General features: G+C 30.6%; 1 protein-coding gene across 2 annotated transcripts in view; it reads left to right on the forward strand.

The window, feature by feature from the left end:
- Positions 1–26,161, forward strand: part of LOC142324641 (protein sel-1 homolog 1-like) — an 83,579-nt gene that overhangs the window by 25,143 nt on the left and 32,275 nt on the right. Inside the window, exons 4-7 of one of the 2 annotated variants that reach the window (XM_075365496.1) lie at positions 751–946; positions 13,097–13,251; positions 20,416–20,541; positions 23,717–23,945. In XM_075365496.1, the coding sequence (XP_075221611.1) occupies positions 751–946; positions 13,097–13,251; positions 20,416–20,541; positions 23,717–23,945 (706 nt within the window). The remainder of the gene's footprint in view (positions 1–750; positions 947–13,096; positions 13,252–20,415; positions 20,542–23,716; positions 23,946–26,161) is intronic. The other variant, XM_075365497.1, reaches the window with a different exon arrangement.

A 26,161-nucleotide genomic window follows, 5' to 3' on the forward strand; every position in this document is an offset into this window, starting at 1 on the left:
AACCTTAAAAACCGGCTTGCATTTCAATCATTTGAGGTAAGTGAAGAGTTGAAGTCTTGGTGCAAAAGTGCTACAATCCCAGGCAGTGGAATTTTATGCAGTAGGTTTGAAGAAGCTTGTGTCTTGATGTTTGGAACGAAATGGTGATTACGTAGAAAAAAGTAAATATATATATTTAAAACCATTAATAAATTTTTCATTTTTTCAACTGTTCTCAGTTTGTTACAGATCAATCCTTCATTTTCTAACAATTAAAAATGAAGCAATTTTTAAATGTTAATTTTAAACAGCAATTAGTTGAGAAGCTTAATTCAACATTGATGCAGAAACTTCATCGTTAAATAACAGTAGGGTGACCGATATCATGTAGAATTTTATTAATTTTAAATTTTACTAAAAATTTTTTTGTGAAAGTTTTCTTTATGAAAGAACATTAAGTGGTTATTTCCTCCATAAACTGTTAGAAATATCAATTTATATTGTTTTATAAATATTATTTATTTCGTTAATTAATCTTTTTTAAATTATTTTTTTATTAATTTTTCTATATACCATTTTCTCAGTGCACTGATGATAGTTTTCATTTGAAATGGGCATTTAATTTTAGATTTAAAGTAAATTTTCAGTAAACTTATTCATTATAATGTATTGTTTATGTAAACAGAGTAGTTTGAAGCATTTGTTAATTATTAATTTAATTATTGTTAATTTATTAGTTAAATATTTAACTTTACTTATATATATATGTAGGCACTGGGTTTTATGTATGCTGCTGGTATAAGTGTTAATGCAAGTCAGTCTAGAGCGTTAGTTCATTACACATTCGGAGCTCTTGGTGGCAGTTCTTGGGCACAAATGACTCTAGGATATCGTTATTGGTCTGGTATCACTGTTGCCAATAGCTGTGAGAAAGCGTTAGACTTTTACAGGATGGTTGCCAAGAAAGGTACGGTATCTTTTTATTTACATAACTTTCGATAATATGTACATTAACTGACTTAATATCTAGTATAATGTGATTTTAGTGATGCAATAGACACTGGCCCCGACTATAATGATGCATTCTTTTATCACTTTACCTTTTACCTTTTTATTTATGTCTGCTTTTTGGACTTAATTAATAATTACATTTTTCAGAAAAATTTTTTCAGTGTGAAATAATGCAAAGATTACTTTTTAGCAGTATGAGTATCACATATGATTATGATGTGTTGTCGTGTAGTTTGTACTTAATATTTTTTTTTTAATAGTACTTGAATTGTTAGTATGATCTTGTCGGTTATCTACACACCGGTATTGATTGTGTTTTATTAAATGTCTCATCAAATAATTTGTGAAAATGGTTGAAATAAAGTTGTTTTTTAACGTATTTCTATATTAACTAATCTGTACCTCAAGAGATTTCACAAAGTGATTATTTTTGATTAATTAACTGACAGTGATTGCAAATCAAAGTATAGTGTACATTTTTCTATGTTTTAAAATATACAGTGCATTCCTCTTAGTCGGACCACTGTTTAATCAGGGCAGTCGGTTAAATAGGGCAAATTGGAAAAAAAACAGAAACAAGTTATCAAATTAAATGATTTATTTTGCTTTTATGAGGCAATGTGTAGGTTAATTGGTCCAAATTTCATGAATATTTTTAGACAGAGGTAGTTTGCAATGATAACATGTTGCCAGTGAGATGGAAAGATTGGAATGTTGAGAGAGAATGTGCTAACAGACAAGCGGTCTGTGGCAGTTCACGAGTCATAATGTTGAAGTGATGACTTCAACCTTTTTTTCCTGTTTAGCCTCCGGGAATCACTGTCAAGTATTACTTCGGAGGATGAATGAGGATGATATATATTAGTGTAAGTGAAGTGTAGTCTTGTATAGTCTCAGGTCGACCATTTTTGAGAGGTGTGGTTAATTGAAACCCAACCACCAAAGTACACTGGTATACACGATTTAGTATTCGAATCTGTATAAAAGTAACTAACTGCCTTTACTAGGATTTGAACGTTGGAACTTTTCGACATCTAAATCAGCTGATTTGCAATGACGTGTTCACTAGACCAACTCTGTGGGTCTGATGACCTGCCATCTGTTAAGGAACATTTATTTTTTATTTTGTTTCATATTTATTGTCGTCATTGTATTTAAGAAAGTAACTTAAAGTAGCTTTTATCAAATTACCTTATTGAATCACACATTTTATTTAGTGTTCGTGCTGCTTTCATATTATTTTGTAGGGCATTATAGGGCAAGCAGGACAGTTCATTAATATTTTTTTGTGTGCATTATGTATTTTTACTTTAAAATTTAATTTTTATTTGCGTGTTTTTTTTACTGTTACTGTGAATATATTGCAAAAAGATCTGATATTAGCTAAAAAAGTTTCTTTATTAAAAAAAATAAATCGCTACCAAATACCAGTCAGTGGCAGCTGGCAGAGATTACTGGAGTCCCAAAATCAATAAGTGTATGCTTATTACAAAATTCAGACAAATTACAGCAAGAACAGTGTGCTTTAAAAGAAGGAGAGTCGAGTACATCTCAGAAACGAAAGCGAGAAGTTAAGGATCCAGATGTTGAGAGAGCACGTAACGAGTAGTTTTCATTTTAACAGGATGAGGTGTGTGAGTCAGTGGTTCTGTGCTTCAAAGTAAAGGAGAAGAATTAGTTCAGAAATTAAATCAAAATTATTTTAAATCTGCAGATGGCTGTCCCATTGGAAGGGCAGGCACAAAATTAAATTTAAAAGAGTGCATGGCGAAAAGGGCAGTGCAGATGCAACTGAAGATTGGAAGTTAATAAAAGAGCTGGATTTCTTGAAAAATATTCAGCAAATGACAACAATTTACAACAACGAAACCGGTCTTTATTAAATAGCTACATGAGATGGGCGCTGACAAAGGTGCAATACTTTCAGGATCAAAAAAAGCAGTAGATCATTTGACAATGTTGTAAAGCACAAATATGTCCAGAAACGACAAGAAAAAACCGTTAGATGTAGGAAAGTCAGGAAAACCATGCTGCTTCAAAGGAGTTTGAATAGAAAGGTTACCTACCGGTTGAATATTTTTCTAATAAAAATGCATGAATGACCAGCACAATTTTTACAGCTTTAAGACAACTTTTACAGCTTTTTAGCACTATTTTGTTGGCTTAAGAATTGGGATGCCAAATTAAAAAGAAATTCACAGAACATTCTTTTGGTTGTTGATAATTGTTCACCTTATCAAAATTTAAACTATTTATGAAACATTCAATTAGTGTTTCTTCCACCAAATATGAGTTTGATACAGCCATTTGACATGTTAACATAAATAATTTAAAATCACTGTATTATGGAAGAATAGTTAGGCACATTCTTGAAGAAATTGAAGCAAACATTTTTTCATTGCAGCTAACTGCCAACGAAATCAACACAGAAATTAACATTCTGCAAGCTGTACAGTTAGCTGCTGATAGTTGGTGACAAATAAGAATCTATACAATTATTAATTGCTTTCTGCACTGCGGTTTTAAGCTTTCTGATTCTGATAAGCTAGATGAACCCATTGTTGAAGATCAATCTTTGGACTTATAATTTGTTATAAATAATGACGAGGTTTCTCAATTTGTTAAAAATTATGACTAGTCTTCTCATATCTATAAAACCTTGTTGTTATAAAGAAGAAGAGAAGACAATAATTGAACAGATTAAATCCAAAAATTATAATACACTAGTTATTGAAGAACATGATGATGATGATGTTAGAGAAGTTAACTATCCAGGAGGGTAAGAGATTAATCAGTGGTTTGTGACAATTTTTTTTTATATAAGAAGAAAACAAGCGTAATCCACTACATGCACTGGATGGCTGTACTGATTTTGTTAACGAAGAATCATTTAAAAATGTTAGGCAGTTAAAATTTAAAAAATTCAGTAACGCATAAGTCAATTTTCTACCTACTGTTATAATGGTGTAAATTTCAATAGCCAAATTATTTCTGTATAATTTTTATGTTTTCTGCATTTAAGGCCTTGTTTTCAATGTACTGAATTTTTGTTCTTTCTGTAAACCAGTTGTACGTGCCACTTAACATTGTCATTTTGAAACGGGTCGAGATGGTGCTAATTTTTATTACAGTACTGTAATATATCTCTTAATACACTAAAGTTGATCACACATTAATATGTATTGTACTTTTCTGTCCTGTATTATATATATTTGAACTGTGTGGTAAATTACATAAAATTCATGTTGTTAGATTTAATTTTTATTCATTAAAATAATAGTGAGTTCGAAATGTCTATTTTGTGTTTTATTTTTAATAAATACAACACTGGCCACAGATTCTATTACTATACTTTTGTATGTAACTTAGAATAAAAGGGACAGTTTCTTAATTGGGGCAAGTCATATATATCCCTATGTGATCCGATTAAGCAGAATGTACTGGATTAAAACTGGCATAATTAGATGTCTAAAATGTATAAAATTATCAATCTTCTCAGATTTGCAATGCTTAAACTTATTATGTAAATGTAAAGATTTATTATGAATTTTACTTTAATTGTTGTGCAGCTGTTTAATTAATGATGATGATACGAACATAATATAAAAGGAAATTTAGAAAAGTATGTTCTGACTGAAATTATAAATTTTAAGCATATAAAAATTAATTGATATAAAATATAATATAAAATGTTATTTGATATAAAATATAATTAGTGGAAATTTGTGACTATAGAAATAAAATTTTATCGATTAAATTTTCATTACGAAAGGGAACATAATTTATTTATCATTACTCTTAAAAAAAATAACAAACTTTCCTAAATCAAATTCTAAGGTTTCTTGGGAAGTAATAAGCCCTCATTGAGAGCTTTTCAACTATGTATCATAAATGGTACTTATTTTCATCGGTTCCAGAGTTACAACTAAATAAAATTTTAATTAATGAAATATTTGGATGTTACAAGGGGAAGGCACATCTGTTTGAATTTGACTTCATTTCCTTTTTTTTTAAATTTAAATATGTTTTATTAATAATTATTAACCTGTGACTGTAAAAATGTTTTACAATAAATAATAATTCAGTAATAACAATAAAAAAAATCAGAAGTTAGTTATTACTGAAATAAAATTTTATGTACTTCAAAAATGTGTATATGTAATTTAATAGGCGTACAAGGAAGTCTTATAGTGTGTCCACATCAGATTTTTTTAAAATAGGTAATAACATTAGGTAATTTCAAAGAGTATGATCCCTTCAGAATATTATAGAAAAATGTTTTGAAAAGAAATTGCATTTTGTACTCCAATCTAATTAAACAATTAAATTTAGAGAATTAAAATATTTTATTTTATTTAGAATCCATTGTAAATTGAAACGTAGAAATTATTTTTTTTTAATATGAAAATAAATACTTCTTTATAATTTTGGTGAATAACATATTTGTTATTTTGTTGATGTTGTCATGTTCCTTGATACATTCTGTAATTTTTGGTTTATTCCTGAACTTTGAATTAGGGTGCTAACTAGTAATGCTAGCAAGAAGCATATCATGCTGCTGTAGGGAATAACTAGGGAAATAACCTACCAAAATAACCCGCAATATAATATTTTGCTTAGTCGTCTTATAATGAATGTTTGCTTTAACAAGTTGTAGTTATGTTAAGGAATTTTTATTATATTTAAGTGGTGATTTTAATGAAGGTATTAATTTGTAATAACTCTATCGTGTTATATTGGAATGAGATATTCGACATATTCCTAAATAGCATTTAAAAAAAGGATATCCAAACTGATGTTTGATTCTTGTTCCATTGTCTGAAACCTATGAAATTATAGCAGAATATTATTTTAACCATCATTAAAACTGTTAGTGAATTTGTTTATCTATTTATGAGGTTACTGAAGAGTAAACATCCTAAAAAGCGTCTTATAAGAATATTGTAAAAATTTATTTTATAAGGTATAAACATTTTTTCTTTTATTTTATTACTTTAAGAGTATTGTTCACAATTAATCCACAATATTTATGAAACTTTTAAAACAGGGTGCTATTAAGAGTCAAGCGATGGATGCTACATAATGACAATTCATTCACAAAAGTATTGCTAAAACAACATAGTTATTTCAAAGCCTGCTTTTACACTGTTCACCTCTTTTACACTGCTTACCTGTTTAAACTGTTAGCAAACTTTTTTTTTTGTCTTATCAAAAATTATATTAAAAGGTTAATATGTTGAGTTGAGAAAGAAAAATTCATTAGCAGAATTGTACTGTATCCTGAAAGAAATGTTTAGTTTTTAAAATAATGTAAGAAATCCTGTGACGATGTGTACAACAAAGTAGTGGAGGGAACTGCTGTGAAGGCAGGTAGGTGGAAAAATATTCTATTAAAAAAAAAATGTAGCAATTTTCCATACAAATCTGGTATGATCCTTTTATTGTAATGAAAAAATTTCTTTTTGCATGTAATATGTAAAACATTTAGACTATAATTTTTGATAACTTGCACAATTTGTTAGACGATGCTAAACATGTGTATAAAATATTGTAGCACTTATAACAATCTGTTGTGTTAGTTTTACAGTGAACCTAAGAAGATATGAATAGCATAATTTTAGATAGGATAATGGTTTTTTTTTTATATACAGAAAACTAATAAATTTAATTAATTTTTTTATAAGATGTTACTTTATAATTTCAGTTACTGTGTGGTTGTTATTAAGTACACTTTTTTATTGTTTGCATGTGTTCGTGTAAATAAACAACAAATGTTATAGTTAATGGTGTTTGTTAATCGCAATTGTTTTTTTAATAAATTGTGATTTTATTATATGGCATAAGTTACTGCTATAAAAAAAAATTCTCTCATTTAAAATTTTGTTTGGTCTTTCTGGTAATGAGTGCTTCATTAATTATTATTGGTAACTAGTACATTAAAAATATATAATAAAATATGTTAGTAATAAATTACTATAAAAGAAAAGATTAACATGAATTTTTAAAGAAGTAGATATTTTGTTGTTGTTAGTATGTCCTCAGAATGAAAATGTTTCTGTAAAAAAATATTTATTTTACTTTTGAAAGAAAAGTATGTTATTTAATTAAAAATATTTTTTATATAAATTTTATGAAAATTCAATTTTCTCTGCTTTTTAATTTAAAATCATTGAACTGAAAAACAGTTTCCTTTAGATCTATAATAACAGTCTACTGTCGGTTGATACAGTTACTAAATTTTTTTTTTTTTTTTTTGTGAGGATGCAGTGAACTCTTATACTTACTATAAAGTAAACTACTATATATTTCCATAAGGTTTATAATTCTTGTACAGTATTGTAAATATTGAACTGACATTATTATTTATTTATTTTGGTGCTTTATTTAATATTATGATTAATACATTTTTTATTTGTTCTCTCTACTCCCTCCCTTCAACCTTCTTTCTCTTGTAGTTACTACTCTCCTGTGCAGTCGGTTTGTTTGGTTTGGTGAAGGTGATTATTTGAAAGAGGATTTATTTTAAATTGCCCAGAATTGGATGTAAATCTAATATGTCTAATAAATTCTCTCTCGCTTAGATGGGGCAAAAAGACAAAAATAAGTAATTTCCTTTTATCAGAAAACTTATCAAATGGAAATTCTCATAGTAAACCATCTAATGTAGAGGTAAACTAAAGACAAATTAATAAAGCAGCAAAGTTATCTTACATTCTGGTAGACCCTCTGCCTCAAAACCGTTATGATAAAAGAAAAAAGTTCATCTTTTGACACATTACATGCTCAGTGTTCTTGAAATCATCTTACAATAGAGAATGAGTCAAGTGTTTGCACTTATGTAATGAGGGTTTCTCTTCATCTCGCTATAAGAAGCAAAAAGAAGCCTTGAATAAGCAGGTGATTGCTGATAAAGACACTTCTTTGCTCGCTTAAGTTTATGGATGACTATTCAAGGAACTCATAGGAAACTATTTGGCTTCATCATGTTGAAACAGGTCAATGATTCAATTAAATATTGACAATATAAAAATAAGCTTGATTCTAAATATGTGATGTTAACAATTTCACGTGTCATTACAGTTTAAAAAAGAGTCCAAGAAAACCCACTGCAGAAGATTTTACATGTTAAAGGGACAAAATTCAATTATTTAATGTTAATTAGTCATGCGATGTCATAAAACATATTATAAAACATAGGTTTATAAAGGTTTATAAAACATATTAAATTGAAAAGTAAGAAAGTAACTTTAAATGTACATGTAAACCGTGTGTAAATATATGTTAATTATGATAATCAAACCCTTATTAAAATTTGTACATTAAAGTTTTTCTGATGTAGATTATATACTTTTAACATTATCAGATTAGAATTATTAGATTTTTATGCATAATTCTTCATAACTTAATATAAATGTTAAAATACCCTTATTAAAATTTGTACATTAAAGTTTTTCTGATGTAGATTATATACTTTTAACATTATCAGATTAGAATTATTAGATTTTTATGCATAATTCTTCATAACTTAATATAAATGTAATGACCTGTTTAATTCACTATTTAAGTTATTTTGATACAGCCTATCATGAATTGTGTGTAAGGTCAGAGTCTGTGTTTAAAGTTGCTGCTGCCAAAGGATTAATAAGTTATTCTACCTTTACCTTGCTAGTAAATTATGATGTTTACAATCCTTCATTAGGCTACTTCATAGCCTAATGTTTGTATAGAAAAAAAATTGTGATTGTAAATATTTAAATAGATTTTAAATATATGATATACATATATAATGTTTTAAATACATTTACACCTGGTGCTTTAAATTGTAAGCTATTTTCTTGTATTAAAAAAAATTACATTTATTAAGAGCCGGTATCTTAATATAAATTCTTTGTTTTACAAATAATTTTCATTTATATTTTTCCAAGATCTTTCATTTCTGTTTAAAATTTAAAAATTTCTCCATTAAATCCTATCAACATGAAAAACAACTGACTTCAGGATTATGAACAATATGAAGAGCCATCTGTGTATTACTAAATATGAACTTGGTTTTATATCAGAATCGGTACCGCATTCAACAGATAAAATAAAGTTCTTATCATTACTAATAATGTCATATTGACTCATTGTGACAAGGGTTTCTCTGTTTTATTGAATTGAAAAACAAAAGAAATCAAACTGGAACTTTTAATACCTTTTCCAAATTAATGTCATTATTTATTAGCTCTTCTGAGAACATCAAAGAAACATGCTTAAAAAGTACATAAGTATATCTTAATTAGCCTATCTACTGCGTTCGATTACTTGAGATGTTGATTTCAATCAATTTTTTTGAATGCAAGTAAAAGTATTGTACTACTTCTTACTTTAAAGAGTGCAAAAATATTTAGACCCTGAGCAATCGCCTCGCTATAATAAAGCTAATGATTTATTATAAGGAAGTATGAGAAAGTTTTTAACTTTTGTTAGCGACTTTAGTGTTTAGATATGGAAACTGTTTTTGTCATATTCTTTATAAACTATAAAATCTGTTTTGATTGGACTTTAATAAAGATTGAAGTATTATATCTTATTTGTAAGTTTTTGTAAACCGATTAAGTATTGCATTTATTAAGAAAAGATTTGGATTTTATTTCTTAAAAGTCGATTGTCTTTTTAAAAATTTACAATTTGAAAGTTGTTAAAGCTTTTTTCAATTTGTGAAATGAAAAGATGGGGATTTTATCAAACTAGCCAGGTAAGATCAACTGTATGTCCACCCATCTCTTTAAACTCACTTGCATCAAACTTACTCCATTTAACATCATCAATACTGCTCTACACCAGTTGTTTAATTACCACATGGAAATCAAATCTCTTTCATTTCTGAAATGAAAATCTGGTTGTTTATTATTATGTTTCTTATAATACATTTTACTGCTACTAATTACATTTACTACAGCTTATAACACACACTTCAGATGCTTCATTAAACTATCTAAAAATACAAAACCTCTTATCGCTGATAAATTTATTATCAGGTATTTAATATATATATTATTGAAATAATTACTGTATCGTTTGTAGATTACTCAGTTACCACTAAATTAGTTTTCATGCATTATATTAAAAATTTATTAATTAATGAAAAAAATTAATTTAGTATATCTTTGGTTTATTAAGAGAGTTAAATAAAAGTTATTGTATAATTTTTATCTTTTCTTCTTTTGTAAGGGATAATGCTTTATGCTTTATGCTTTAATATGAAGTTGATCTAATTTATTACTTTATTTAGCTGTTAACTGATAAATGTATAAAAAACCCGAGATATACATTTTTTACCATTTATTTTTTTTTAAACGATTAACTAATAATTATAAAATTTAGATGATTCATTTAGATTAGTGATGTCTAACTTGGGGCCTGTGGCCGCCGTGGCGCCCTTTTGTCTTTTGGCGGTTGCTTCCATTTGCCAATTTTTAATACTAATTCACACTTCAAAATAACATTATATTTTACATCTTAAAAAAGATATAAAAAATACATTTTAGCCATTTGTATTTTCCAGCCGTAATTCTGCCAGCCTTTGTAACACGGGTTCATTTTTTTGTCATTGTTGTTGACAAATTTATTTCCTTTGTAATGGTATAAGTAGGCATAAGAACCTCATAGCTCGACAGAAAAAACTACTTAATTGTCACTCATTTGGTGGTCTGCTCTCCATTCAAGCTACTAGCATTCTTTGTAATAAATTTCAAACTGACCATTCTTTTCTGTTCTTTGGTAAAACTTAGTACCTTTCGTTATTTGTATTTCCTAACATCGATTTTAATAAATTTTAACCTGACCTTCCTAAAATAGAAACAGATGTTTCTCATGTGAGAGAGTTTTTGAATTAATTTGCATGTGGGTGCAGCCAGTGAATTTTCTGTTGTGTAGAAAAATCATTGAGCTTCTATCTTTCTTCATAACTAAGTCTTCAGCCAGTAAGGAGATGAATTTGACACATTTTAAGAATTCTGACTCTCTGAGTGCCATCCAATTTCTTGTACTTTAACTTCTGTATAACTTGGTAGTTGTGACGTGAAGTAGTTCTGCTTGTCTTGGGTTGTGATATGTTATGCATTCTACATGTTATCAGTGTTTTTAAATTTCTTTAAATTGTTAGATATTATTTTAACATAATATCTAGTGTAGTCTTAACATGACTAAGGCAAAGAACTTATAGCTTTAACAGTGAATGAGAAAACCAATATTGTTTTATTGAATATAGGGGAAAATCTGTGTTTTTATTGTGAAATGTTAGTGTGTCTGTTTCTAAAAGAGAATAATGTAGAGCAAAAGTTTTTGATTAATCACGGTGTAATAACAAATTTCCTGTGAATTCTGAACTGAGAAAACACAAAGTGAAAGACCTTAAATCTAAATTACTTGCAACAATCCGTGCTTTTGAAACCTGTTCAGAACACCAGTAATGTGACAGAAGCTTCTTACAAAATCTGATATGCACTAGCTAAAAGGAAAAAACCGTTTAGTGATGGGGGAAGTAGCAAAAGAAGCAATGATCAGTGTCGTTGAATCTCTGCTCGAAGGTCACAAAAATAAATTTGCACTTATGTCTTCCTTTAAAGGTCTACAATTGTCTCGCCAAACTGTTGCTGGGTGGGTTGAATATATTTCTAATAATTTGGAATCTCAATTGCATCAGGACTTGCAATTATATGAATATTTTTCAGTCCAGTTTGATGAAAGTACTGAAATGTCTGATATTGCTGAGTTATGTGTATTTATTAGAATGGTTTTCTATGATTTCACAGTAAAGGAAGAGTTTGTCAAACTGTTGGCACTTCATGGACCAACTAGGGGAGTAGAAATATTTAATGTGTTCCTTAAACTTGTTGAAGATAATAACTTTCCACTTTCAAACTTTGTTGCTATAACAACAGATGGGGTACCTTCTATGACTAGTAGGAATAATGGATTTCTACCTCTTTGTGCTAAGGATGAATCATTTTAAAAATTTATTTCTTATCATTGCATTATCCACCAGAAAGTTTTATGCCCAAAGGTTTTAAAGTTTGATCATTTCATGAAAGCTGTAACTTGTGTGGTGAACTATATCAGATCATCTTCTTCACGTCATCAGTTGTTTTGAAATATTTTGAATATATCAGATAGTCAGTATGGTGATGTAATTCTTCATGCAGATATAAGGTGGCTTAATGTGGGTAAAACAATGGAACGATTCTGCTGTCTGCTGGATGAAATAAGAAACTTTTTGAAATTATCTCCCGGTATATCATGGCTACTAGATTTACATTTTCTGGCAGATATCACCTCAAAATTAAACGAGTTAAATTGCAAATTGCTAGGGAAATATTGTAATATTTTGCATATGATAAGTGTTATAAATGCGATTGTAAAGAAAGTGACGTTAGGGATTACACATTTAAACAAAATTCCCTTTCACACTTTGCAAATTTCAAATCAATTCTAGAAATAGTAATTGACAGTGAATATGGTCTTTCCTCTTATGCCAAGCATCTTGAAACTTGTGCTTGAATTTGACAATAGATTTAGCCAGTTTTCAGTACTTGAACCAGTGATATGTTTGTCAATAATCCATTTACTTCCGTTAATGTTAGTGAACTTGGAAATAGAGTGTGTGAAATATTCAGAAAGTATAAAATTGAAAAATTAGAAATGAAAATATTAAATTTTCAAGAAGACCTTTGTTTAAAATTCTCATATGCAACATGTAGCAATATCTGGACTTTGGTGGACATAGAAAAATATCCCGTTTCTTCTTAGTGTCGCACTGGAAATGTATGCATGCTTTGGTTCAACATGTCATTGTGTAGTTGCATTTTCATCAAAAACAAGTAAATAATTTTCTTTTTGCCCTTTGTTCTTACTTTAAATGATGTTTCAAGCTTATTTTGGGAACGGTATTGGTTCTTTTGTATGACCTTATTTTGTGGGATTCTGTTTTCTGTGGAGTAGATATTCAACATAGAATTCAATTCCTGATGAGTTAGAAAAACCATTTTTTGACTTTTTAAAATGATTATCTTGCTATTTACTTTTCAGTTATGATTGACATTGTTTAAATACTTTTCTTTTACAGTTGCCAGTGAAGTTTCCCTATCTGGTGGCCCGATGGTACAGCGTGTTCGACTTTTAGAGGAACTTGAAAACCCTGGATACAGTTCTGGAATATTAGATAATGATCTCATTGAATATTATCAACTTTTAGCAGAGAAGGGTGACGTTCAGGCTCAGGTAAATTACTTACTGTACAATTAGCCTTTTATAAAGTATTTTAATCCAGGATTTCAATTTTTATGTGTGCTATAATGACCAAAACATAGTAGAGAAAACTCATATCTATTGACAGCAGCTTCATTCTCTTTATCGTGGGAACTATGTGGTATATAATAAGTATCATTACTGCAAGAGAAAGCAACTATGATGGTAACTTGTTTCTCAGGTATGTCCCTCTTAAGAGCATATCTGTGTTCTTGCCATAAGAAAGACTGTGAAAGATAAAATAAGGGAATTGATGATTTATCCTCTTTCTGTAATGAAACAAAGTATTATTTATCCTGTTTACTTAGGGGAAAAATTCTCAGTTACTGATATTTTAATATCTACTATTTTTCTTAAAATGTGGTACCATCATTAGATATTGATGATGGTGCCACATCATGGGGATGGTGGGAGGGTAAGTAATCTGTCACATTATCAAATAGTTAAATGAGTTTTTAACCAAAAGTTTGTTGTTAATTTGATTAAAGGTCAGTACGCTAAACACTATATTAAAATAACTTACTTTATCACCAGATATAGTGATCGATTGGAAGTTTTGTTTTTGTTTATAATTTTTAATAAATAGTTATGAGTTAGAATAAAATTTTAACTAGTTTGTGGAATAAAAAATTAGTTAAAATCGTCAATATTGTAATGTTGTAAGTGTAATATGGAATTTTTTATTATGAGCTGCTGAAGTAACAGATCAAAGCTGTTTTAACCGAGGCTACACCTTGCATCACAGGGGATGTGACATGTTGCCATTTGTTGAACAAAAACAAGAAAATATTAACATGTCTACCAGAAACTTGTGGTGTGTGGATAGTAGGCAACATTCATGTGCTGTAAAATGAAATGGTCAATCAAAAAAACTGTACACTTTATAGAAGATTACTATGTTGGTTATTAAGATTGTGCCATAAAATGTGTTGAATATCTCTCTCTCTCTCTCTCTCTCTCTCTCACTCTCTCTCCCCCTCTCCCTTTTAAGTTAACAAGGTTCAAAACATATTTCGTTGCTGTATCAAATGTAAATGAGATTATACAATTAAAAGTTAGACTCGTTAAGCTTGAATAGTATTGGTCTCAGTTTGATAAAATTCAACTACAAATAGAATTACAGGATGACTCAAAGAGTCAGATTGAAGAAAGAGAAAATTTCAAGTCTGAATTTTTCTCATTAACTGCTGCAGCACAAGACCTTAAATCATATGAAACCCCACTTAGCACTGAAATCAAACCAACAAAAACTCAATCCATGTCAGTTAAACTTTCAGACGTAAAACTTCCCACGTTCAGCAGAAATTATGATGAATGGGTGTCATTTCATGATTCATTTGTGTTACTCATTCACTCTAATGAACTGTCATAAATTCATAAATTTCATTACCTCCGATGTTCTTTAAAGAATGAAGCAGCTGAAATTTTATCATCTTTAGAAAGTACAACTGAAAATTATGAGATTGCTTGGAAACTTTTAAAGGCCAGATAAGGCAATAAAAGGTTTTTAATTAATAAAAATGTAAGTGCACTATTCAACCTCTCTAAAAACTGTAGAGAAAATTCTTTGTCATTACGAAAGCTTTTAGAGAGTGCATTAAAACACATGTGCTCTAGCAGGATTAGGACAACCAACACAGCAATGGGATACCCTCTTAATTCATGTAATTAATACCAAATTAGATTCGACTACCCTTATGTGAATGGGAAAATTCCTTAGAAATAAATTGGTTGCCAATAATGTCCTAATTAGAAACATTTCTGCAACATAAATGTCAAGTTATGGAATCAGTTGAAACTAGCAAGTCTCATAAATCGCATATGAACAATCAATTACCAAATAAAGTGCAACTACCAAAATTTAAATAATTTTAAAAAAATAATAAATTATCAGAAAATTGTTGTATATGCAAAAAATAGTTCTTTATGTAATCAATCACAACACCCAATTTATTCTTGTGAAGCTTTCAAAATGCTATCAGTTCCTGATTGTGAACTTGAGATTAAAAAACGTGGTCTGTGCTTCAACTGTCTAAACAGTCAGCATAAAACTGTGGTCTGTCAAGCAGGCTCATGCAGACATTGTGGCAAAAAACATAGTAGTTTGCTGCATTACATCAGACCTAATTCTAGTGTTACACAAAATAAGATTTCTGCCAGCGGCAATGAATCATCCCCAGTAGTAATTACACAACAAACAATAGTATCCACGTCAAATGTTGGTTCGAAGCAGTCCAACCCTCTTGTGATGCTGTCAACAGCCATTGTTTTAGATGTACACAGTAATTCTCTTTGTTGTTGCATGTTACTTGACAGCGGTTCGCAGTCAAATTTTATCACTGAGAAAACTGTTAAGTTTTTAAGACTAACATCAAAGAAAAACACGTTACAAGTTAATGGTATAGGCAAGGCCGCAAACAGTATGACTCATTCTGTGGAATGTATTATTAAATCAAGAGTAAACGGATTCGCAGCGAATATTGAGTGTGTAGTTTTACCAACCATCACTCAACAATTACCCACAGTTCAAATCAGAAAATCAAGTTTGCATTTAACACAGAATCTGTTATGGCCGATCCAGCTTTCCACAAACTAAGTGACATTGACATACTTCTTGGTGCAGAATTATTTTATGTCTTATGTGAAGGAAACATTAAAGCAAGTGAATCAAATCCAACATTTCTAAGTACCCTATTTAGCTGGGTAATTTCCAGTAAAATATTGATCGATCAGCATTCAACAGTTTTAACATCTGTGTGCAATCTATCCACTTTAGATCACATCAGTGAAAATATTAAAAAATTTTGGGAATAGAAGACTGCAGCTTTACCGAAAAGTAATTTACAGGAAATGACAAACTTTGTGAAGAATTGTATGAAAATAATACGACAAGATCTATGGATGGAAGATACTGTGTAAAGATCCCTTTGAAAGGTAATGTAAACCAACTTGGTGAATCAAGAACTACTACAGTGCAAAGGCTTCTTTTGCTTGAGAAACGTCTGAATTCAAACACTGAATTGAAAATACAATACATAAACTTCATGAGGGAATACAAAAACCTAGGGCACATGACAGAAATATCAGATGAAGAGGTTGTAGGGTCTAAATCAAATTACATTCCACACCATTGTGTTATACGAGAAGATTCATCTACAACAAAAGCAACAAGAAGCGTCAAAAACTACGCTTCCAGTAAGACAACATCTGGGATTTCACTAAACGACTTATCCATTGTTGGACCTATATTACAATCAGATTTAATCAGCATTATCATCACATTCAGAACTCATTGAACAGCTATGACAGCTGACATAGAAAATATGGATAGGCAAATTGAAATCCATGCTTCTCAAACAAATCTTCAGTATGGTGTGAAAACGTCAGTGAAAAAATAAAAACGTATTGGACTTCCAAGTGCATCGTACTTAGCAACAAGACCATTAAATCAACTAGTTCTAAATGAAAAGGAAACATTTCCAATAGCATCTCTTGTAATGATAGACGACTTTTATGTGGATGATCTTATGGCAGGTGCATCTTCACTTCAAGAAGCAAAGCAACTTTAGAGAGATCTAATTGATCTTGCTAGTCGTGGAGGATTTCACCTCAGAAAGTCGTGCCAAATAATCAAGAACTAATGTCCAATATTTCTTGTAAAAATGTACACCAGACTGATTACAACATTAATCAAGATCCTAGAGTTAAAACTTAGGGACTAATTTGGAATTCTGTGAAGAATGCATTTCAGTTCTTATTCCACAAGGAAAGCCAAAGTCAAAAACCAACAAAAAGAACAGTCTTTGCTGCCATCGGACGAAAATTAGATCCTTTGGGATTATTCAGGCCTGTCGTAGTCATTGCAAAACTTATTATGTAAAATCTATGGTCTTGCAAGTTTGGTTGGGATGATGAGATTCCAAAGGACTTGCTAAACAAATGGGATTCACTTCATGAATCCATTTAGTTATTGGTCGCTCTGGAAATTTCCAGATGCGTTACAAACAAGACAAAACCAATTCGTGAAGTTTAAATACATAGGTTTGCGGATGCATCTGAATCTGTGTATGGTACATGTATTTATCTGAAACCCATTGATGCATCAAACAAAATCATGGTAAACTTAATTACATCAAAGTCAAGAGTAGCTTTGTTAAAAAAGGTATCATTATCGAGGTTAGAATTAAGTTGTGCATTGCTTTTATCCGAATTAACAAAAATTACCACAAGTTCATTACTCTTTCAGATCAGCTCTATATATTTCTACACAGATTCCACAATCGTACATGCTTGGATTAAAGCACCATCTTCACATTGGGCAACATTTGTTGCAAAAATTCAACATCGAGTCACGGAACTACGTCCCTTAGGATGAAAATTCAGCTGACCTCTTATCACTTTCTTGACAATAAATTGTACTGGCATGGCCCAAAGTGTTTGATGGAAGGCAATACACACTGGGATGTTTCTGAAAACATATCCAGCAAAATTCCTGAACGTTGAGTTCAAGTTTCTTCTCATTCTGCTGTAATTGATAATACAATTTTCAGTAAATTTTCAAGTTTTACGAAAGCAACTAGAGTAATTGCATTTTGTTCATGTTTTATCAGTTGTCAAAACCACAAACTCATCTCAAGAGTCCACTCTCTGTACGAGAATTGAATAAGGCAGAAACTAAGATATTGAAATTACTACAACATAATGCCTTCTCCAAGGAAATCAGTGATCTCAGATCCTTGAAACCAGTTCAAAACATTAGTCAACTAAAATCATTAAATCCATATCTCAATAATAATGATATACTAAGAGCCGGAGGTCGTTTACAAAATTCCAGCCTCATTCTGACTAAAGGAACCCCATCATTTTACCAAAGAATCACATCTTGACTGATCTGATAACCCGACATGTCCATGTCAAAAAGCTGCATATTGAACCACAATTACTACTGAACATAATTAGACAAAAATATTGGATTACTGCAGGAAAAAACTTAATTTGTAGAATATTTCATCAATGTGTAAAATTTTCAAAGCAAATCCCCAGGGGATCACCCAGATATGAGAAACCTACCCAAATCACGTGTAAATCCAAGTCTTAGACCATTTGTAAGCACTGGGATTGATTATTGCATTTTGGGTAAAATTATCCAGAAAACATGTGAGTCATAACTCAGAAGTGTTATGTATCATCATTATTTATTTGTTTCAACACTAAAGCCATTTATTTAGAGCTGGCTGAAGATTTATCATCAGATTCTTTCATCTAAGCGCTGAAACGCTTCATCGCAAGAAGGGTCAAACTTACTGAAATATATTCTGACAATGGAACAAATTTTGTCAGGGCCCAAAGAGAGCTGATTCAGCTAGTGGAACTATTCAGAACTGAAAATTTTCAGTTAAGTATTGCAGAAGTTTCATCCATTGAAGGTATTCAATGGCACTTTCAACCTCCCAGTGCTCCTCACTTTGGCAGACTGGGAATTACCAATCAGACTTATTAAGAGTCACATGAAAAGAGTAATTGGTACTAACAGTCTGACAATAGTAGAGTTTACCACTCTACCGACTCAAATCAAGGCATGTGCAAATTCCCGACCCTTAACTCCAGTATCGGATCCAATATTGGACCCTTCCAATCTTCTTCCTTTAACACTGGCACATTTCCTAATAGGTGATATCTTTAGCAGCCTTCCAGAACCAAATTTACAACCCTTTCCTGTGAAGACTTAATCACTGGCAACAGATTCAGCAAGTGCATCACTTCCCGGTCTCATTGGTCCAATGAGTACCTGAACAATCTTCAGCAACTCTCTCTCTCTCTCTCTCTCTCTCGCTCTCTGTTTGGTGTGGTGTGGTATGGTGTGGGAAGTTCCCCCATTCCCTTGTTTGTGTGTGTTGCTTGCTCAGTTGAGTTGGGTTCATGAAGTGGACATAACATCATCGGTTATGAATTAATCACAGTTTCTGTAGTGTAATGCTGTACAATAGTGTCAATCCATGTCAATATTACAATAAAGATGTCAATCAGTGTCAATTACATTCAAAATGTGTCATTTTATTATACAGTCCACTTAACCGATTTATAACCAAAATCCAAAATGTATGTTTAGTATAATAGAATAAAAATCTTCTTACACTTTCATGTATATAATTTTCCAATGCATTTGTAATAGTCCTATAAACTGCTGGAATGATGCATTAGATATTAGGTTCAGAAACCAAAACAGGTATGTAAAAACTAGTCAAGCATCTGAGGATTATCAAAAATCTTATGTTTGGCATCAGTCTTTGTAATTACTGATCTGACTTTCTCAAGTAAAAACTGAAAATCTTCTGATTTCTGGGAATAAAATTTTTCAAATGTGCTTTGTCATTAGCAGTCATTTTCATGAAAAATTCACTTTGAGTTTCACGTGCTCTGACTAACAGTTCTTGCTTCCACCACCTTAACGATTTTCTTTTATGGCCATTTTCAGTAATTACATATGTGCGTTGATAACGACACTTCGTTGTGCACCTAAGAAAAAAATGTATCCTACAACTGTTGAAATAAGTGTGTGCGTGCATGTGTGTGTGTGTGTGTGTGTGTAGGGCATGACTCAACATGAGTTGCACGCACAATTACTGCAGTATGCCACTGTAACCAATTTGCTGCCTTTTTTGATAACCAAACAAAAATACTGGCTTAATACTCATCGACTAGCAGATTTTTAAAATATTACATCAATTAGTATGTTCATTAGCCACTAAAAAGTGCAAATAGCAGACATTGAAACTGTACCCAGAGTTTAATTTTGATGCTCTTCAAGGTACTGGTCTAATAAATCTGGCTGTTACTTTTTATCTTTACACTATTGAATTTCTAGAATCTTAACTGTCTGAGATGATTTAGCCATTACAGAATCATCAAGTTGTAAGAGGATGCAGCTTACGATCTTGTTGTGGGCCTAGCTTGATAATTTGATAGTCTTACTGAAGCTAATTTAAGTTGTTAGGTTTTGATGTTGTAGTGCCTACAGTTACATTGAAAAATTTTAATTTAAGAAGCTCTCATGTGAATTTGAAAGTTAACTTTGATAATTTTGTGTGACTAAGTTTATTATAAATGGTTTATTTAAATTTTTTCTTTCTTTTCCAGGTAGGTTTGGGTCAGTTGCATTATCAAGGTGGTCGAGGAGTTCCACAAGATCCTCAGCGGGCTCTTCATTATTTCTTACAAGCAGCTGATGCGGGTAATCCAATAGCAATGGCATTTCTTGGAAAGGTCAGTTTAGTTATTTATACGTATGTATATGCTGCCAAAAAGGCTTGTTCTGTTTTCTTTGGTGTTCAGAAAAAGGAGCTTGCAAGGATCAATTATGATTTTAATCTACAAGTTAATTAGAAATCCAAAAGGGAATGGAACGTAGTTGTTAGCTTTCTTAGATTCTTAGCCCTGTGGAGGATGGCTGAGGGGTCTGATGCTATTGTAGATGTATAGGTAGAATAGCTTGGCTAGGGACTCATGTGGGTTTTTATTTTGCCAAGATAGGCATTTTGGCATAGCATTGAGCCCTGGTAAGCTGAGATATTTGCTGTTAGGATGAGATCCTGTTAAAAGCCCATCAGGGTTAAGACGGGGATTGGTGGCGACCGGAAGTGTCACTAGGTGGGTGGTGTCTTCTCTACGGGGTTGGAATATTAGGATGAGAATGCATGGAGAACTCTGTAACGGAGCTGTGGTGTGGAAGGGTGTAGGCATTGACCTCGCCCTCAAATGTGGACCAGAGCAGAGAGAGATAGGGTATGTTTTCATTAGAGGCTTATTAAATTGGTGAATCTGTTTCTTGATTTTTAAGTAAATCAAGAGGACTTTGAGTAACTTGTACGATAAAATTGTTGTTGCAAAAATACTTTTTTTCTTGGTATGAGGATAGTATTTGGTGTTTAAAAACTCAATCTGAGTATATAGTCTACTTGAAGTTAGATATGGGAAGAGATTTTGTGTGAAACCTTTGGTGTTAGAGGAAGGTATGGGGATCATACTTCTGTGAATCGGTTATTTTGATAACCGATTCACATGTTTAGTTATGGTAAGTGGTCATGGTTAGAAGAGCCTATGCAAAGGTGATAGTAAGTTGTATAAATACATTGATGGAAATGTCTGTCGACGTATTTGCATTGGTGGTATCCTAACAGAGCCCAAACTGATGACTGTGATGTATTATCAGATATGTATAAAAATGTACTTCCTTTCAGTTATAGCATATTTCTGTTTGCTAATTATTTAGGACAGGCTTATAAAATATATTGCTTAAAGTACCTTATAATGTATTTGTTTGATACCGTTGATTTTGTTTTTCAATGATTTGAACTAAATTAATGAATGATATTGAATATGTGTGTTTGTATATGTGTGCACACAGTGCTTGAGTTTACATTGTATCTCATTTACACATAAAGCATGATTTCACTTAAATGACAGGACAACAGATACAGCAGTTCAGAAAATACTTTTCTACTGCTTAAGAATTTGTTATACTTGTATGTGTGTATATATATATATATATATATATATATATATAAATATATAGTTTGTTTATTATCATTCTACCATTTTCTCTAAAATATTTAACTATGTAAAATTGCTGGCTAATTGAGCATTTGTAATTAAGGATAAGTTAAATTAAATTTCTTTAACATTTTAAGAACAGCTGTGAATTGAATTAAATTTTTAGAGTTAATGTACATTAAAACTTGGGTGAGCTGTACTTTAGTACTTGTTGACTGTTCAACATTTACTGCTGACAAAAGAAGTAGATTTTAAGGGCTTTCTGTGCTTCACTTAACAGCCAACCATAGATTGCATATTGCTCCCAACATATATATTTGTACCTATAAAAAAAATTAAATTTCCTTTACATTAAATTTTTTTATACCAGGTTTATTAATCTTCGGTCTTTTTACTATATTTACAATTATTACAGGCTTGCTCTCTTAAAAGTAATCCCTTTTGCAGCCAATATACTGCTCCTAATGTTTCTTCCATTTTGTAAATTTTTCTCACAACAAATTTTTGTAGATGACGTACAACTGTTGTAATATATTTTCCGCAATCTCATTAAAGGTTTAAGAATGATGCCCTTTCAAGGTTACCTTCAATTTGGGAAACGAGAAAAACTCTGCTGGGCCCAGATCTATTATAAAAGTTCGGTCTTCTTTGAACATTGATCTTTTTTTATTTTGTATTCATTATTTATGTTATCTTTGTAGTAGAAATTCTTGTTTCTGAATGCTGAATTTAGTATTGAAAGTAATCTGTGTGATACTCTCCTTTATAAAAGGATATTGTTTGTTGCAGTGATGAGATTAGTTTTTTGCAAATAGAAGGATACAGCACTACTGAACGCCATTGATTCCATCTATGATTTTGATGATTGACAATCGGTCCATCGATGATTGATGATTTTGTGAAACTGAAAAGTGATTCGTTTTGGGCCTGCAGAGTAATTTTTCTGACAAAATTCATGAAACCTGAGATCAAGTTACATCAAAAGTTTATTGCACAACTCTAAAGCTTCAAAGGTTAATCCAAAATAAACAAGATTAAATGTTCGCTTAGAGTATTGTGCATGACATTGTGTGATCTCACTTCACAGATCGCTTAAAAGCCTTACTTGAGTAATTTAAATGGAAGATTATTTTACCATTCCTACAGCCCAAAACTAAGAGTCGAGTGACTACTACTGCCTTCTCTTTACTCTGATCATCTGACTGGATACCCAGTACTTTTCACTGATAAGTAACTCACAGGTAGGGTTCAGTATGTGGAAGCCACCCTGCCAGCATACCAGTAAAGCTCTTTCATTGTATAATAAGTGCTTCGGTGTGGAAGATGACTTTATAATGAAGTAATGTAGATGTGTAGGTAACTTACATATAAAATAAATTTGTTTTCTTTTTCTTTTTAAAATTTGAAAGAGTCCTTGTATTTGTGTGGGCTATACTTACTTATTTAATAATATTGGCTTCTAGAAAATATGGTGTTTAAAAGCATCATTTTAAACATTTTTTAAGAATGCTTCTGAATCATTTGGTCTAAACAGTTTGTAAGAAGTATTAATTTGATAATGCACTTTAATATATTAATGCTATGTGCTAGTTAGTATACCTTAATATCCATCTGAAGATGTTATAATACATTATCTGCTTATCGTTAATATTTAGTTTATTTGATTTATGGAACTTATATAGGACTTAGGTAGAACTTATAACCTTACCCTCGATTCAAATAGTGAGCTCTAGCTGTTTATTAGCCTTCTTATTTTAATTTAAGATAATTTTTAGAAGAAGCAAATAGACTGGTATTTTATTTTATTTTAGATCTTTCTACTTATAACCTTTTCTTTGATTTTCTACCTAATTAAAAAAAAAATTACCTCATTCATTTTATTTTTCAGATTTATTTTGAAGGTAATGATATAGTAAAGGCCGATAATGAAACAGCATATAAGTATTTCAAGAAGGCAGCTGATATGGGTAATCCTGTTGGTCAGAGTGGTTTAGGGCTAATGCATCTTCAAGGTCGTGGTGTTGAAAGAGATTATAGTAAAGCGCTTAAATTGTTCTCACAAGCTGCTGATCAAGGATGGGTTGATGCTCAGTTACAACTGGGCATTATGTATTTTAGTATGTATACGTATTTGTGTTTGAAATTAGTATTTGTTCATTTAAAATGTTAAGACTTTTGAATCTTTGAGTATTCACTTTCGAGTTTTTAAATAAGTGCTCGTTCTGGGACTTTATACCCTTAGGTGTTGTTTATTGGTTACAAAGGAAGTAGTACAGTTCAGTGACACTGCAGCATTTTTTCCTTGATTAAACTAATAAATTAATTTACTTACTTTTGTAAGTATGTATTTGTTATTTTTTTAAATGACAAAACAAAAAGCTGTTTAAAAAGTAATATGTAAACACTAAATTATTGTGTGTACTGTGATTTGCAAAACTATCATCAGCAGTAGGTATTTTTTAGGAATCAATGAATGGTTTAAGTGTAAACTAATAAATATTATAAATACAAAAAGGAATTAAACATTTTTTAAATAAAAAAATATACATCATGAAAATTGACATTTTTGTCTTAAGCAAACCATGTAGACAGTAAAGAGTTTGCAGTGTTGTTGAACGTTTTTGACATGTCAGCAGAGTTTTGAATCTTTACCTTGATGCTAAAACTGAAAATAATATTACGTACTCTCTTATTTATAAAACAATTTTATATTGGATTATTATAGACTCGTAGAAAATCAGTCCTATGGTAAAATTCTGGTTTGATGCATCATTAAATGCAATTTAAATCGGTTTTATCAATAAAAAGCCAAGTAAAACTTTCCCAAATGAACATTATTATTTTTATTATTATTACTGTTCTGTCAATTATTGATTTATTTTTAATGAGATATTATCTCTAACTTGTACTTGAATTAATTCATATTACATGTTTGTGTAATATGTTGGAGTATTACTGTTTGATTTAATGCAGTTGTACGTATAGATTATATAAGTATGTACAGTATATCTGCGTGTGTATATATATATGTATATATATATCTGTACATTGCATTTTTTATAACCCAACAGTTGCATTTTTTTATTGCAACTTGAACAACCCAAGTATAGAATTACAAAGTAAATGAAGTGACACTTAGCTTATTTTTTATTCCAAAAGCACTTTTGCGGGATCCTGCATCGTCAGTTGTATATAGAAGTATTTATACAAAATTACATATCAAACATAACTTCTTTTTTTAAAATTAAAATTAAAAAATTAAAATATATACAAAAACATATAAGTCAATTAAATATAATAACTACATATGTATAAATATGACATCAATTAAAAATTTAAAATAAAATAAATAGATAGAAAATTGATACTATTTAACCTGGCCAGCCAATGTTTCATTACTGAGTGGGTAATGTATCATTATATATTTTATAATGTATGGATAAATTTTCTATCTATTTATTTTATTTTAAATTTAATTTTAGTTTTAATTTTTAATTATGACATCATACTTATATATATGTCGTAATTATATTTAATTGACTTTATACGTTTTTGTATATATTTTATTCTTTTAATTTTAATTTAAAAAAAAGAAGTTATGTTTGATATGTAATTTTGTATAAATATGTTTTTTATATACAACTGATGATGCAGGATCCTGCAAAAGTGCTTTTGGAATAAAAAATAAGGTAAGGGTGATTTCATTTACTTTGTAATTCTGTACTTGGGTTGTTCAAGTTGGTTTTTGATTATAAAAAATACAATATATTGATACAGAGGAATATGGGTCTTATAAGTAATGATTTTGGAAAAAAAAAAAAAAAAATATATATATATATTATTTAGATTAAATTTTTATACGAGGTGCGACAATAAAGTAATGAGACTGATTTTTCTTTGCAAGATGTGGCAACCCTTCAGCTTGCGTAGGTACACCATCTTTGACCTTGGTCTATAAGCTACTTGTAGTCCAAGCAGCACATTGATGCAACTGCTCAGTCGTGAGTTGTGCTGTAATAAGTGAACAAATGTTTGATTGTGTCTCTCGTCACAGAAATGAAACCGCAAAATATTGCGCAACGGTATGCCATTTCCATTTCTTTTTGCGTTAAATCAGGTGAAAACGCTACGACGACTTTGGTAAGCTTCAGAAGGCTTTCGGAGAGGAGGTTATGTCAAGAGCTCAAGTTTTTCGGTGGCATAAAAGTTTTTGTGAAGACAGAACGAATTTTGAAGATGAAGACCGCAGTGGACGACCATCAACCTCACGGACAGATGTCAACTTGACCAGGGTGTGTGAAATCGTACGATCTGATCGAAGATTATCCGTGAA

Source organism: Lycorma delicatula, chromosome 5, assembly GCF_047948215.1.
Source record: "Lycorma delicatula isolate Av1 chromosome 5, ASM4794821v1, whole genome shotgun sequence".
NCBI classification, from domain to species: Eukaryota; Metazoa; Arthropoda; class Insecta; order Hemiptera; family Fulgoridae; genus Lycorma; species Lycorma delicatula.